At 46.8% G+C, this 15,418-nt stretch overlaps 4 protein-coding genes across 4 annotated transcripts in view; 3 read left to right on the top strand and 1 right to left on the bottom strand.

Moving 5' to 3' along the window:
* Positions 1-1,145: 1,145 nt before the first annotated feature.
* LOC125770771 (sister chromatid cohesion protein PDS5 homolog B) lies at positions 1,146-6,593 on the top strand. The gene is made up of 7 exons (XM_049440741.1): positions 1,146-2,177; positions 2,252-4,553; positions 4,630-4,766; positions 4,907-4,983; positions 5,050-5,312; positions 5,396-5,737; positions 5,827-6,593. The coding sequence occupies exons 1-7, from the start codon at positions 1,708-1,710 to the stop codon at positions 5,965-5,967; spliced, it is 3,732 nt and encodes a 1,243-aa protein (XP_049296698.1). The 5' UTR covers positions 1,146-1,707; the 3' UTR covers positions 5,968-6,593.
* Positions 6,594-7,310: 717 nt separating this feature from the next.
* On the top strand, positions 7,311-8,747 carry LOC125770776 (39S ribosomal protein L39, mitochondrial). Its single transcript, XM_049440747.1, has 5 exons — positions 7,311-7,479; positions 7,550-7,732; positions 7,804-8,046; positions 8,114-8,559; positions 8,620-8,747. The coding sequence occupies exons 1-5, from the start codon at positions 7,419-7,421 to the stop codon at positions 8,677-8,679; spliced, it is 993 nt and encodes a 330-aa protein (XP_049296704.1). The 5' UTR covers positions 7,311-7,418; the 3' UTR covers positions 8,680-8,747.
* A 574-nt stretch (positions 8,748-9,321) lies between these two features.
* Positions 9,322-11,862, top strand: LOC125770775 (digestive cysteine proteinase 1). The gene is made up of 4 exons (XM_049440746.1): positions 9,322-9,489; positions 9,874-10,194; positions 10,288-10,545; positions 10,614-11,862. The coding sequence occupies exons 1-4, from the start codon at positions 9,447-9,449 to the stop codon at positions 11,633-11,635; spliced, it is 1,644 nt and encodes a 547-aa protein (XP_049296703.1). The 5' UTR covers positions 9,322-9,446; the 3' UTR covers positions 11,636-11,862.
* A 118-nt stretch (positions 11,863-11,980) lies between these two features.
* Positions 11,981-15,418, bottom strand: part of LOC125770773 (reversion-inducing cysteine-rich protein with Kazal motifs) — a 34,949-nt gene continuing 31,511 nt past the window's right edge. The window contains exons 4-6 of the mRNA XM_049440742.1: positions 14,977-15,393; positions 13,149-14,258; positions 11,981-13,057 (exon numbers count right to left, since the gene is read on the bottom strand). Of these exons, the coding sequence (XP_049296699.1) occupies positions 12,261-13,057; positions 13,149-14,258; positions 14,977-15,393 (2,324 nt within the window). The 3' untranslated portion in view covers positions 11,981-12,260. The remainder of the gene's footprint in view (positions 13,058-13,148; positions 14,259-14,976; positions 15,394-15,418) is intronic.

Genomic DNA, 15,418 nt, shown 5'->3' with positions numbered 1-15,418 from the left:
GCAATACTTAGCCGATAGGAACAAGCCAGCTCCTAAATTCACCGTAGGAGATCTAGTAGCTATCAAATATACAGACACAAGCGGTGTCAACAAAAAGCTTAACTGTAGGTTTCGCGGCCCTTATATAATTCACAAAATTCTTCCTCATGACCGCTATGTTGTTAGAGATGTTGAGGGATGTCAGCATACACAAATGACCTATGATGGCGTTCTAGAAGTTGATAAGCTTAGGAAGTGGGCCACTAATACGTAGATATGATTAGGTATGTAGTCAAGTAGGATTGAGGTCAATCCTAAGTCAGGATAGCCGAGCTGTAATATACTGTAGTGTCAGGTCCGCAACCGGTATCATTGTGAAGAGCTTTCGAAATGTCAGAGTGAATTATGACCATTGGACATGACAGTGTGCTGCGCAACTGTCATGCTGAATAAAGGTATTCGTTATTGGATCGTTGTACAAGCAACATCTTCCGTTCTTCCGTTCTTCCGTTCTTCCGTTCTGTCTTCCGTTCTTCCGTTATACCTTCCGTCTTGTTATTAGGCTACCAAAGCCTCCTTCCGAAAAGTTAAATCTTCCGTAATACATCCGTATTACAGTAGGAACACTTGCAATTCCTGCTTAAATTTACTCACAGTCCGCAGTGGTTTCAGGACCACTGATTTTGAAGAGTTTCTGTAGAGGAAAAAATAAAGTTGTTAAATAAAGTGGAAGTAATTAACCAAAGAAAACGAAAGTACTAATTGGAAAAAACGAACATTTACACTAATAATATGATCATAGTTAATTAGTAGTATTTTAACTCACATAGAAAATCGTTGGAAATTGAACCGAATGATATACTCGCTGAAACCCATCAATACAGAAGCTACTCACATTTTCGGTCTTAAAAATGCAGCAAAATGACTTTCTTTAAAATTACTCCAGCGTTCTTTTTTGTATCTAAGCCCGTGTTTTAAAGTTTTAGCGCGTAAAACAAACGATAACCGCATTTGCAAGCACGCGACCGATTTGTTTTTCGTAGCAAACTGTTGACAAACGCGTGACGTATAGCAATCTGAAATGTTTGACGCATGTCAGAGGTAAGACGCTTACGTGCGAAAGAGATAAACCCGATGGAAAGAAACAAAACCATACGTCCGCCGAACGAAACGTCTGACGGTTCTGAAAGGTTTTTTTCCCGAAAGCAAGCTGCGTACAATTGTGTTCTTATTTCCGAACCATTTTTATCCACAATCACCAAAATAAAAGTATTTTACCTAGCTGATTTGACGCAATTAGACGCGGTGAAAGTTTTAAAGTGTGTGCCCATTCTTGAACTCTGCAACCGTATGTGAATAACGAAAAAATAAGAAATTAACCAAGGGACGCAAGAAGCGCGTCAATTTTGTACCGAAAGACGAATCGTTGCGTTGTGCTGTGTATTGCAAAATTTCAACCGAATCGTCTGTGCACTTTGTATTGTAGCGGCAAAAGAAAGCAGTAGGTTTACGCATCGAATGGTCAAAAATGGCCCACGGTGTGAAAAAGAATCGAATGTAGTCGTATTCGCAGTGGTTTGCTTCGCTTGGAAAGCAACCGTAGAGAGGGACCCGAATTGGGCTGAAAGCATAGTGCAGATAAAACAAAGAGTTTGACAACATCCGGTAGCGGTTCGTTTCGTTCTTTCCGGTTTAAACCATCCCGAACGTACTTGCGCGGTTAACGGTATGGGCGATATAACGTACCCGGCGGGATGCCGGCCAATTAATGAAGATCTCGGCCAGGACGAGCTGATCCGCCGGCTGAAGACGCTTACCCACACACTGCAAGCGATGGGTCAGGATGAGGACGGTATGTACACACAGTACATTCCGCTGGCCGTCCATCTGGCGGACGATTTCTTCCTGCAGCATCCGTCGCGGGATGTTCAACTGTTGATTGCTTGCTGCATAGCGGATGTGTTGCGTGTGTACGCACCGGAAGCACCGTACAAGGATCAGGACCAAATCAAAGGTATATTCATGTTCCTGATCCGGCAGCTGAATGGTTTGCGCGATCCGAAAGACCCAGCGTTCAAGCGGTACTTCTATCTGCTCGAGAATCTGGCGTACGTAAAATCGTTCAACATGTGCTTCGAGCTGGAGGACTGCCAGGAGGTGTTCTGTACGCTGTTTAGCTTAATGTTCAAAATTGTCAAGTAAGTGCATCTCTGTGTTACTAGCGGTTCGCGCTTTACATGTTTTTCATTGCTTTTCTCTCTATCTTTTTTAGTGACGAACACAGCCCGAAAGTAAAATCATTCATGCTGGATGTGCTGGCACCGCTCATTACCGAATCCGATTCGGTTTCGTACGATCTACTCGATCTGATCTACATCAACATCGTCGAACCGCTGCGGACACAGAAACGAAATGCCTACGTGCTGGCAAAGGAGCTCATTATGAAGACATCCCACTGGCTGGAAGCTTACACGCAAGCCTTCTTTAATCAGATTTTGATACTGGACAAAAATGAAAAACAGTACCAGGTTGTGCCGAAGATCTATGACGTGATCTACGAGCTGAACGTAATCACACCAAGCATTCTGCTGTCGGTATTGCCGCAGCTGGAGTGTAAGCTCAAATCGACTCACGAAGCGGAACGGCTGAAAGCCGTCTCAACATTGGCACGCATGTTCTCCGAACCAGGTTCCACACTCGCGCGACAATATGGTCCGCTGTGGAAGCAATTTCTTGGTCGATTTTACGACATTGCAGTACCGATCCGCATCAAGTGCGTCCAGAGCACGATGCATTTCCTGATCAATCATCCGAGCCTGCGGAAGGACATTATCGACACGCTGCGCATCCGGCAGCACGATTCGGATGAAACCGTGCGTTACGAGGTGGTAATGGCGATCGTCGAAACGGCCAAGCGCGACCTGCAGATTGTGTCCGAGTCGGAGGATCTGCTAGAATTCGTCAAGGAACGTACGCTCGACAAAAAGTACAAGATACGGAAGGAAGCGATGAATGGACTGGCGATGATCTACAAAAAGTACCTCAATGATACGAACGTACCGTTGGCGACGAAGAGAGCCGTTAACTGGATAAAGGATAAAATTCTGCACGGCTACTACATGACGGGAGTGGAAGATCGGCTGCTGGTGGAGCGGCTACTAATTACGTGCCTCGTGCCGTACCAGCTGCCGGCGGAGGAGCGTATGAAGAAGCTGTACCAGCTGCTCGGTACGATTGACGATAATGCGACGAAAGCGTTCATAGAGCTGCAAAAGAATCAGCTCAAGGTGCGTCGTAGTGTGGCCGATTGGATCAAGCTGCACCGGTTGAAGGATCTCACGCCGAGCGTGATGAAGGATATGAACGTGAAGTGTTCGAACATTGCCAAACAGTTGCCGGATCCGGTGAAGGCACAAGAGTTCCTGCTCAAATTCTCTGCCCAGATGCGCAAGGACCCGAAGCTGATCGTCGAGATGGAGACGATCCTGAAGCGTGATGTGTCGTGCAAGGAGTGCGCTGATACGATGGCAATCGTGCTGAAGAAGCTTGGCCAACCGATTATGACCAATACGTACTACAATACGGTTAAAATGTTGCTCGAACGGATCGCCTCGGTGATGGTGGACAAGCAGTCGATCGGTGTGCTGATCGAGCTGATCCAAGAGTGCATGAACGGTGGGAAAGAGGTGATCGAGGAGGTAAGTCTGCCGACGGATTCGGCCGGTGAACGAGGGCTCAAGCTGCTGACCGTGCTGGCGTACGTGTTTTCGGCCCACTTTCAACACGACGAAATTCTTCGGCACATGATTGGGCTGCTGTCGTTCGACGAACCGTACGTCGCACCCTACGTGCTGAAGGCATTCACGTACCTTGGCCGGTACAAGGCACTGATCGAATCGCACCCGGCTATCCTCAAGGAGCTTGCTCCGCTGTGCAAGGAGTTTGCAATCGCAGGTACACCGAAACAAGCGAAACATGCAATCCGGTGCATGTTCGTTAATACTCAATCGGGTAGCGGCGTGAACGATCCGTTAGCGTCCGCTTCGGATCATGCCGGCATCGACATCTTTCCGGACATTGTCGAAGGCATGAAGCAAACGTTACACCCGCAGAGTGAACACTACCGAACGGCGATCGTCACGCTCGGTCACATCGCTTACAATCTGCCGGAGAAGTTTCACGTGCAGATTAAAAACATTATCTCGCGCAAGATCGTTAAGGAGCTGCTGGTCAAGGAAACGTCGGACGGGCGCACGAACGTACCGAGCAAGGAATGGTGTGACGAGCAGGACCTGCCAGAGGAAACCCGCTGCAAGGTGGAGGGTCTAAAGACGATGGCACGCTGGCTGCTGGGGCTGAAGAAGGATGTTGTGTCGGCACAGAAAACGTTCCGTATGCTGAATGCGTTCATCAGCAAGAAGGGCGATCTGCTCGAGCAGGGTGGTGCGCTATCGGCTGCCGAAAAATCGTGGCTGCGTCTCAGTGCCGGTAAGGCGATGTTAAAGATCTGTGAGCAGAAGGGTGTTGGCGATCAGTTCATTGCCGAACAGTTTTACAATTTGTCGCAGCTGATGGTAAGAGCGCTGGTTCGCACGCGGACGGTGATGCTGAACGCGGGAGAAATTATTCACATTTGCTTATTCTTTTAAGACCGATCCAGTACCGGAGGTACGCGATACGTTCGTCAAGAAGCTACACAAAGGCCTGAGCAAAGGTATCCCGCACAAGTGCCTTCCGCTTGATTTTATGGGCTATTATGCGCTCGGCGGAAGAGAATCGGATCAAAAGTACGTACGGAACAAAGCACTTAAAATTAATGTACAGAAAAATCAAAAAAAGAGGCATTCGTACTCAAGCTCAAACTTTTTACAATTTTTGTGCTAACCAAAGCTAATGAATGTGTCTATTTTCTTATCTATCTTTTTAGTTTGTTCAATCAAATCAAATCTAACATAGAAACAGATGTAAACAGACGGCGGGAATATGTGAAAAACTTTACTACAGGTACGTTTTCTTCGTCCAATGTGCATTAATTGCATATAAGTAATGTAATTTTGTATAATTTTCCAGTTGAGCGTGGCATGAGCCAGCTGCCGCACATCCTACCAGACTATATGCTCGTGTTTGCAGTGACGGTACTGACGCACGATCCGCAGTTTACACGTCCATCGGATCCAGCGCAGCTGCGACAAATCGAACGATGTCTCTGGCTCGTGCTGGAACCGCTCGTCATGAATAAGGAGTTCTTCTGTTTCAGCTTCTACAAAAATCTAATCGAGCGTATCAAACACCACAAGGACGCGCTGAAACCGGACGACGAGGAAATAAATCATGTAAGCTTCCAAATATGCCCAAGAACACTGTAACAATCGGAAACTCACCTGTGTGTGTTTTTTTATCTCTTTCCTCGGTACAGAAACTGTGGGCTATATGTGATGTCGCTATGGGGCTTATACTCACCCGGTTAACGTTTTACGATTTGCGCGAGGCACCCGTTGAGGCACGCATACCCTCGATGTACTTCCAGGCACAGCCGGAAGATTTCCATAACACGCGCTACTACATTCCCGATGATATGTACAACCTGACGGATAGGGGTGGCCGCAACGCTGCGCTCCCGTCCGGTTCGAAGGCTGGCGCACCATCCGGAGCCAAAACCAAACCAACGGCTTCCTCCTCCACTTCAACATCCTGCCCACCATCGTCCTCATCGGCGGTGACAATAGCACTTACTTCGAGCTCTACAGCATCAGTATCGGTAAGATCGGAGAGTGGTGATAATTATGTTTTTGTTCGAAGCAAAATAGTACATGTTTTATTTTCATTTTTTGTTTCACCCACCCAAAGGAACGGAACAAACTTAAGACAAAAAATAATCGTCCCCCAGCGCATGATGACGACGAACAAAATGGTGAGGACGAGGAGGAAGATACCGGACCACCACCTTCCAAGCGAATTCACAAAGGAATCGATGGTTCAAACGTGTAAAAGCAATGGCACAGGGAGCCAACTTCATTCGGCTTTTTTTTTTAAATTGCTGCTGCTCAGGTTTGCGGTAAGGGAGATTCATTTGTGTTTAAGTTATTTATGTACAGTACTATACAGTGACAAGCGATAGCACCTTGAAGAAAATGGACGAAGTTTTGTAAGCTTCGATCGAAATCTTTCGGTGCAGCGAGCTGACAACATTTAGCTTTGGTCGAAATCAGAAGATAGCACTGACATGCATAAGGACAGGATTCTAAGGAAAGCCCATGTAAGGCATGCTCATGAATGATGGCCTTTTAGGACGTTATGCCAATGAAGGCTGAGTATTGCCAACTATTTCTTGATTAAAACTACAAACTTCAGTTGAATGCCACGTTAGTGCTAGAAGCAAGACCGCAGTCGAGGACACCAACTCTCTACAGATACTCAAACAGCCCGGCCTTCCTTTATATCTACGTTTTATTTCACGATGCATGCTACAAACAGAAAAGAGTTTACATATTGGATCGTAGAAGGGTAATGCAGAAGATGATGAAAGTTTACCGATTTAAGTCGAAGCTTAATGTTAACGATCGCGAGTATATGAATAAAAGAACACACGTAGCTGTAATGACGCTAAACCAGGATTAATGAATTCAATTTATTTGCGATGGAATGACGGTTTTGTTAGATTTGTTTGTATCTCTTCGCTGCGTTTTGGTAATTGATAAATTTAATGGTATGATACATGGAATAGCTTTTGAATTTTGAAACAAAATCTCACATTACATCTTTGCCTGGCTCTCACTATAGAACGGTATGCATACCAGGTGGGAATGAAGCATTCCGTTCCATAGGACGTGAGTAAATTTAAGCTTCACGCTCCTTTCGTATCGGTCGCCATGTGGTATCTTTTAGAAAAAATTTTTAACACAACTGCTGCGGTCCTTAATACTGTTTAAGCTACCCGTAGCATTGATCGATATCCGATCTAACCGAGGTGGTGTCGTATTCAATTAGGGCTTGAGAATGTTATTGATCAGTCGCCGTGGCCATGATTGTTTATTACTTAATTCAGTTCAAAACCCGCAGAAACGTGGAACCGAAAGGGTAATAAACACGTGCCGCACCTATTATAGACCGCTTGTGGAAGCAACAGAGTTGAAGAGGTTACATCGACTATACTAGAAGTTTTATTTGTTTGCTAATATTACCATCAGGGCCATAAAGAGCTTGAATATTTTATTTTGCTGTTATACAGTGCTTTTAAACGCTTTTCCGCCATCCGTTACTTTCATACGTCTTATTTTGAATTTGTTATACCAGCACGTTGTATAACATTAGTTTCAGCTGAAGAACCCTGCCTTCATCGTTTGACGTTTCTTCACAAAACAAATGTGACATAAGCGGAGACCCGGTATTTAATAAAAACACATTTTCCTGATTAATTTCCATACAAAAAAGAGCAGAAAATGGTTCTCAACGTTCACAGAATTAAGTATCCAGTGTTTCAAATTCATCATGTGATGAAGAGTGAGTTAAAACAGACCATAAAACAATGTTGTTTGAAGTAATTTTCATGATTTGTTTTTCCCTTCTCTAGAACATTATTCGATCGCACCGAAAGGTACAGCAAAGGCTAGCGATCTGTTTTCCGATGAGCAGCGAAGACAGCGTGACAATGTTGGCCGTATCGAGAAGATTGAAGTACGATATCTTGGTTTACCGCACGATACGACGCTCGTGATGAACCGTGAACTTTCCACACCGTACGATTGTGCGCGCCGTAAGTTACATGTATGCCGCCCATGGAACAAGATGTACCAGTTGTAATTGTGTCGTTTGTTTTGCTTCTAGATATTGGTGAAAAGTACTGCCAACAGTCTGCCTTGGCACTGCTTGATAACAAAACTCCATGGGATATGCGGAGACCATTGCGCGATTCATGTACACTACAGTTACTTAATTTTACCTCGCCCGAACCACATATCGCTAACAAAGCATTCTGGCGATCCTGTTCCTTCCTGCTCGGAGCTGTACTACAAGCCAGCTTTAAACTGGAAGCGGGACTCTTCTTACACAGCTTCCCCAAACCAAACAGTGAGTGTAACGGGGACTGTGATACATTAGAACACGTTTGTTAACATTTCTTTTGGTTTGTTTGTAGTAAAATCCGGTAGCTTTGTGCATGATATTGTACTGGCAGAGGAGCACTGGAATCCAACCGTGTCCGAGCTTCGTGCACTATCGATCGAAATGGTAAAACTATCACAGAAAGATCTGCCGATCGAGCGGCTAGATGTGAGCAGCGAACTGGCGCTGGAAATGTTTCACGATAATCCGTTCAAGCGTGAACAGATACCGAGCGTGGCCTCACAGAATAATGGACAAGTGACGGTGTACAGAGTGGGAGACCATGTCGACATCAGTAAAGGGCCAATGATGAGCTCCACCGGTCTGCTCGGCCGGTGTACAATCTCGGTGGCACACCCAATCAAGGAAGGTAGTGAAAGAGGGAAGCATTTCTACCGCATGCAAGGTGTCGCCCTTCCGACCGTACTGCGGGTTGGTCACTTTGCGTATAACATATTGGAGAATCGTTCGCGGAAATTGGTAAGTGGAATAAGCGATAAGCAAATAAGAACGCAGTTTTAAATTATTTTCCTGTTTCAGAATCCTGCCAAGTTACCGAACGAACCATTTGAGGATGGCGTTGCGGAACAAGTAGCATAAAAGGTGTGCAGTAAGTTAGTAAGTTTGAAAAATAAAATCTTTACATAATTATTGTCATTATATTACAAGCGTTGTAAGACGTTTTTGTATACTTCCCTGCGTAATCCTATAATAGAAAGTGTACCATAACCATTACGCATAGCTGAGTAAGGTTTGGTTGAATCACATAACAAATCAGGTAGAACAGAAAAAAGCGACCAGCGTCGCCTAACACGTGAGAAACGAAAAAAGGAAAGAAAGGGATTGTGCAACAAAAGAAAACAAAACGTCTTAAACCTTGCAACGAAAGGAACTAAACGAACAAAGATGAATAACACGAGAAAGGTACAACGCAATTAAACACAATGCCGGGAATGGGTTCTGTCATCTTTTGTTATCTCGGGCTCTCCTTCTTTTCGAAGATCCCTCACGCAATAACCAACGCCGTTATGACGGACATGCATCCATGGTGTCTAACGGCGATAATGGTCGTTTATTTAAATCAATCCTTCCTTTTCACACTAACAGGCGAAGATCAGTGGCGAGATGCCCGAGAATCGACGCAAACAAGCATAACGTATTCTACGCCAATAATTCCTCCATCTTATTCCGACCGAACGCTGCTTGGTAAAAAACGACCAACTCGCAAAGAACGGTCGGCAATTGCTAACGGACGGCCAACTCGAAAGGACGTCCATGTGCTGAGCGACGTTTCGATTTTGTTTTAATAGGATTAGTTGCGTGTGTTGTATGTGTGTTTCGTAAGTGTGTTCACCGTGTTGCTTGTGATGAAGTCCGTGCTTGTAGCTATAAGTTGCCTGCTGGCAGGTGGTAAGTATGAAATTATTATTCAGATTTACTGTATCAATTGGCTATTATGTACGGTTCCTATCACACACTGAGCATGACCCTATGTGACCCATTGTAGAACTCATCGTAGTGACGCTTGAGTTGAAGTTGATCAATATTCTACGCAGAACACACTGTAAAGTGGGTTAAATTGATATTGTGTCCCTTGCCCTTGATCAAAAACATAAGTAAGCTCAAATCCCTCAAAAATTAAAAAAGGCTTGAAAAAAAAGAACGCCTGCAATGGCGCGTCACAAAAATGGAAATGGTCAATAGAGAACAAAATGGAGAATGAAAACTTTTTGTTAGCGATTAATTTAATGCTTAGTAGTAAAACATGTTTTAACATTTATTTAATACCACTAGTCTTAGCCACCAATCCACCGAAATGGCCCGACGTATACTCGGTCAGCGGTATGCTAACTATACCGTACGCCGAAATAAGTGAACCGTTCTACGCCTGGTACGATAAAACAAATGGACGATCGCGGATCGACTATTACGGTGGTATGGTGAAAACGTACCAACTCACCAGACAGGGCGACTATGGCGTTAGCCTCAAGTTGGCCCCGGTAACGACGCAAAATCAAATGAACAAAGAAACCTGCCTGCAAGTTAATGGGTCACTCGAGAACAAGATTGACGTGCAGGGCATCCTGCCGTACGTGAAGAGCTTCCAGCTGATGGGTAAGTGGAATGTGACTCAACGCAGTTAGTACGGGGTTGAAAGGCTAACATACGCAACATACTTATCACCAATCGGGTATGATCGTTTTCCAGGGACCGAGGAATGCTCCGGTTATCAGTGTGATAAGTTCGGCCTGACCGAGGTCATCGGACAGAAGCGCAATGTTTACTCGCTCTGGGTGAGGTACGTGAAATCGCCGAAGTATCCTGCCTCTCGTATGCCCATCCCGGTCCGGTATGAGATGAAGGGCTACAATACGCTGCTCGGTTCACACTACGATCATTACTATCTCGATTACGAATCGTACGATCATCAGGACATCCCCGAGGATGTGTTTGAGGTGAAGCTGAGTAAGTGTTTCTGCGCGTCCTATTCTGTAAAGTAGGAAAATAATAATTGTGTTTTTCCAATTTCCTAGGTGATCCATGCGTTGGATTCCCTGGACCGGGTAAAGGACACTATGCCACCTTTAATCCGATGCAAGAATTCATTCATCCACGCTCGGAGGAACATCTGCACAACGAGTTCGGTCGGTTTAAGAACAAACACGGCAAGTCGTACGGTAGCGATGAGGAGCACGAGCGTCGTTTGAATGTGTTCCGCCAGAATTTACGCTTCATCCATTCGCATAACCGAGCCAACCGTGGTTTTAGCGTGTCCGTTAACCATCTGGCTGACCGGACGGAGGAAGAACTGAAAGCGTTGCGAGGTTTCCGCTCGTCCGGCATGTACAACGGTGGACAATCATTCCCGTACAATCCTAGCGATTTTCTCGATGATCTGCCGGACAGCTGGGATTGGCGTATCAGTGGTGCCGTTACACCGGTCAAGGATCAGTCCGTGTGTGGATCGTGCTGGTCGTTCGGTACGATCGGTCACATCGAGGGTGCGTACTTCCGCAAAACGCAAAAACTGGTCCGCTTCTCCCAGCAGGCACTGATCGACTGTTCCTGGGGCTATGGTAACAATGGGTGCGACGGTGGTGAAGACTTCCGCGCATACCAATGGATGATGGAGGTCGGTGGTGTTCCGATGGAGGATGAGTATGGTGGATATCTGGGACAGGATGGATACTGTCACGTGCAGAACATGACACTGTACGCTCCCATTACCGGCTGGGTGAACGTAACTTCGGGCAATCCGGATGCGTTTAAGGTGGCGCTGTTCAAGCATGGCCCACTCTCGATCGCGATCGATGCCGGACACAAATCGTTCAGCTTCTACTCAAACGGTGTATACTACGAGCCGGAATGTAAGAACAAGCTGGACGAGCTGGATCATGCCGTGCTGGCGGTCGGGTATGGGCAGCTCAACGGACAAGACTATTGGCTGATCAAGAACTCGTGGTCCAACTACTGGGGCAACGATGGATATGCGCTGATGGCAGTGAAGGACAATAACTGTGGTCTTACGACTGATGCCACCTATGTCTTAATGTGAAACCATTGTGGTCTTTAGCTATTTTCATGAATTTCTCAATAAAAAAAACATACACTGGTAATCAATACATGTTCCAAGGAGTCAACGATCTCTACAGCAAATACTGTCATGTCGCTTATGCAAATACGGTCAAACATGGGCTCAGACTCAGGGTGTTAGTTGTGATCTTTTGTTGGTTTTTCTCATATGCCAAGACGGGTCATCATTCCACTTTTTCATATTTGTTTGCATAAATTGCGGTGAATAAGAAATTATACATTATAATGCATTACAATTGCTTACCATAAGAAAAGAGCACAGCGAAACCAACAAATCTGTTCGGATTGCAAATGAGAAAACACTCAGTTTGGAAAAAAGATGCTTCCGCTTCTTATCATTATAGCATCCGTGTACGAAATAATGCCTTAAATAAGAATTCTGCTAAGCTTAGACTAGACAATTATTGCTGCAGTTTCTTGCTTTGGCCACAAATCAATCAGGGAGTTTAATGTCTAATGCGTACCACTACCTAGATACAGCTAGAATCACAGTCAGGCCATTTGTGCCCTTGGATGACCAACACCCTTGATTGGCACGCACACATACAACACACTACACACTAGTTTGGCACGCGCGAATTCACTTCTCACAGTCGTAGATACCATCCGGTACTGACCAGACAGTTTACCACCGTTACTCCTAGCACTACTATTACGCTACTGTACACGTGGAACGCACGGTTCGATTCGGTAACCAGTGTCGCCACTGTCAATGCGCTCAGATTAAGCTCACTCGTGATCCGGTGGCTTTGCGTGCGGACAAGCGTAACGAGCCGTTCCGCTTCCCGGGCACAAATCTGTGTCTGCAGACGGGATGGCGCACGGTTAAGCGTTTCCAGCACCACGTACAGATCATTCTCGAACGTAAGTTGACCGCTTAGCCGACATTCGACCGTTTGGAGCAGTGCTTCCAACGAGCGCAGGATAGACTTTAGCGTGAGATACTCCGTCGATTGACCCTTGAGCGCGTACAGGCCACGATCGATCTGTTTGCGCGAGTACACGATACGGAGTGCGGTTCCACACACCGGACAGCAGGCACCGGGCGGTAGGACCGGACTGCAGTTCGCCATCTTTCGCCGGGGACACTTGATAGATGAGCAGCGCGCATCGAGTGTCGGACTGATGAGGCCCACCTCCTGACACGGCCCGTTATAGTCGACGGTGGAGTAATCGCTCCACGCTTCACATTCGCTCCGATACGTGACACCATTCACGCCACAGACTTGATTCCGTCGGCGAGATGTTTCGCAGATTTTACGATACTTTTCCCGGTACGCAAAGCTGGCCCGCTCGTATGCCATGTTGCAGAGGTTCGCATGATAGCCCAGGTTCGTATCACGGATGTCCGTGATCGTGGAACAGTTCGATGATGTGAGATTTACTGCAGGTTGCCAGGAAGAAAGAGAGAGATAGAAAGAGGAAACGATTAGTTAATGTTCAAAGTGATCTGTTTGAGGAAGTTGTGATCTTACCGCATCGATACTGTGGACAGGGTTTGTGCATCCCGGACAGACAAACGTTCCAGTTGGGAAGACAAACCGACAGAGGTCCACAGTCGATCCGTTCGCACGGATTCCTTGCTCGGCAAGGGCCGAACTCGATGTCTCCCTCCTGGATCCCTGCACACTTCGCTACACAGGCCGATGGGTAGGTGTTTCCATTGCGTCCACACACGGGCACATAGTGCGGTGGACAGTTACACGGCAAACTCGTAAAGGACTTATCCACCGTAAGACCCGGCACGTGACACTGTCTCTTGGTGCAGGTAATTTCCTCCGCGAAACAGCTGCAAACGTTACACTCGACGTAGAAGTGCGTCAGATGGGGAAATCGCTTCCCAGCCAACGTACACGAATCGTAGCTAATGCAGGGTAACGGTTGACACTTTTCGATCCGTCCCGACTCACCACAGCGGCACACCTTCAAACATCCCTTCTGCGTCACTGAGACTGGGATGCGCACGAACGCTCCAACCGGTACCAGATACGAGGACGCTTCGCCCAGTGGACAACCATTGAGACATTGGTAGCCGAATGTGCCGTCCCGATTGGCCACACATATCTGCGTTGCATTGCAGGGATTGCCCTTGCAAGGTGACACTAGCGCCACATCCGTAATGATGCGCTGCTCCCCATCCATCATACCAGCTGACCCAATGCCGTGCGCCTGAAAGCGACCCATCGAGATACAGGGCATGGAGTTGTTCTGTGGTGCCAGCTGTTGACACAGTGAAGACACCGTGTGTCCACCCTCCATACGCTCCCAGTCGACACAGTTCTTCAGCACCTCGTGACAGTCCTGCCGGCAGATGTGGTTCGTGTGATAACCCTTGGTACATGGTTTGATCTGTAGCGTACAGGCGATCGATTTCCAGATCTCGTACGAACATTCTGTCTCGTTGCGAATCGGTAGATGCACGTTGCCCGGGAATGGGATGAAACCCTGCTGGCGCCACTGCTGCACATCACCCCGAGCAGCCATATCCGATTGGTGCCTACAGCTGCGGAACAGTTCCGTCGGGCGGTTGTTGAAGTTGCTGCAGAACGATAACCCATCACAGCCCAGCTCACACGGTTCGTCGACTGCAACGGGAGAATTGGAGCAAGGACACGGGTTTTGTGGGTGTAAGGTTGGATGATATCTGGTAGCATGCCCTCTCGCTCTCTGGTGCACTCATGCGCATGCTTCAATAAAAGGTCACCCAGCGTGTCCACATTTATGTTTCCGTTATTTTTTAAATTTCCCGCCCATGTTGACAGTTAATGCGCTTTTGACATGTCATGATCTGAGTAGCCTCTGAGTTTCCTTAGTAATGAAGAGCTTTTTCTTCACATCTATTTTAAATTATGCTTTCAGTCGTTAAAAGTTTGTAATAAAGCTCTGCTCCTACTTCTCAGATGTTGGGCAAATAAAAAAGCTAATCTTTAAATTTAATTTCAAGTTACGATGATACCCAATTTCAGATTCTATAAAAATACCTACAAAGCATGCAGTTAGATCTGGCTAAACAAATAAAACACATTTCATTGTCGTGTTTTGCTTTCATGCATTAGTGTATATTATTTTCATTGAGGAAACAAACAAAACCAAATAAAACAGGACACACAAAAACACAGACGCCACCACGCGTGTACCGGCATCCGATGCGTGGTGTCGTGCATCGTCGTCGGTACTGAGTTGCAATGCGAAAGTTTTGCACGCATCAGCGAACAACACCAAACCGCGCTGGAGTCGGTGCGGGTCAGTGTACGACGGGACAGCGAGGACGCACCGTATCGGGTGACCACTCACACACCTTACCTTCGTCGATGCACTGCCGAAGGGCGTGTTCATCCGGTGCCGCCAAGCATTCCTGCTCGAAGTCAACCAAATTCGTCGTCCACTCGTTTGCGTACGTCGTGGAGCAGAGGCGCCGGCACCGTACGGATTCGGCCTTCAGGCAACAGTGCTGTTTCGCCGAGTCCATACCGATCTGGTTGATACGTGACACCTCGTTCGAGTTGGCCTGCTGACCGGCGGCCCGTTGCTTGTCGGCCTCCAGGAAACACTTCCACAGGGGTTGCGTCGGCATCAGGGCACCGCATCCGCCCCGGTGTTGAAGTAGATCAATCATTTCCTCCACCGTGTACGGGTCCGTGTCTGACCCGCCGGCAGTGAGCGTTTCGTGACAGACACGCCGACATTTCGGTTCCGGCGAAGCATCACAACATGGGACATCTGCGGCATCGGAAGAGAAAGAAGA

This window comes from Anopheles funestus, chromosome 3RL (genome assembly GCF_943734845.2).
Source record: "Anopheles funestus chromosome 3RL, idAnoFuneDA-416_04, whole genome shotgun sequence".
Taxonomy (NCBI): domain Eukaryota; kingdom Metazoa; phylum Arthropoda; class Insecta; order Diptera; family Culicidae; genus Anopheles; species Anopheles funestus.
The sequence above is the reverse complement of the archived record's forward strand: the minus strand, read 5'-3'. Positions and strand labels throughout refer to the sequence as shown.

What these genes read in the sequence shown, in the direction of transcription:
- LOC125770771 (XM_049440741.1), top strand. Translation starts at nt 1,708, where the DNA reads ATGGGCGATATAACGTACCCGGCGGGATGCCGGCCAATTAATGAAGAT. An exon ending in ACAATTTGTCGCAGCTGATG is followed by an intron (nt 4,554 to 4,629) that starts GTAAGAGCGCTG and finishes TATTCTTTTAAG; the next exon opens with ACCGATCCAGTACCGGAGGT. An exon ending in GGAAGAGAATCGGATCAAAA is followed by an intron (nt 4,767 to 4,906) that starts GTACGTACGGAA and finishes CTATCTTTTTAG; the next exon opens with TTTGTTCAATCAAATCAAAT.
- LOC125770776 (XM_049440747.1), top strand. Translation starts at nt 7,419, where the DNA reads ATGGTTCTCAACGTTCACAGAATTAAGTATCCAGTGTTTCAAATTCAT. An exon ending in ACCGTACGATTGTGCGCGCC is followed by an intron (nt 7,733 to 7,803) that starts GTAAGTTACATG and finishes TTTTGCTTCTAG; the next exon opens with ATATTGGTGAAAAGTACTGC. An exon ending in AGAATCGTTCGCGGAAATTG is followed by an intron (nt 8,560 to 8,619) that starts GTAAGTGGAATA and finishes TTCCTGTTTCAG; the next exon opens with AATCCTGCCAAGTTACCGAA.
- LOC125770775 (XM_049440746.1), top strand. Translation starts at nt 9,447, where the DNA reads ATGAAGTCCGTGCTTGTAGCTATAAGTTGCCTGCTGGCAGGTG. An exon ending in GAAGAGCTTCCAGCTGATGG is followed by an intron (nt 10,195 to 10,287) that starts GTAAGTGGAATG and finishes ATCGTTTTCCAG; the next exon opens with GGACCGAGGAATGCTCCGGT. An exon ending in TGTGTTTGAGGTGAAGCTGA is followed by an intron (nt 10,546 to 10,613) that starts GTAAGTGTTTCT and finishes CCAATTTCCTAG; the next exon opens with GTGATCCATGCGTTGGATTC.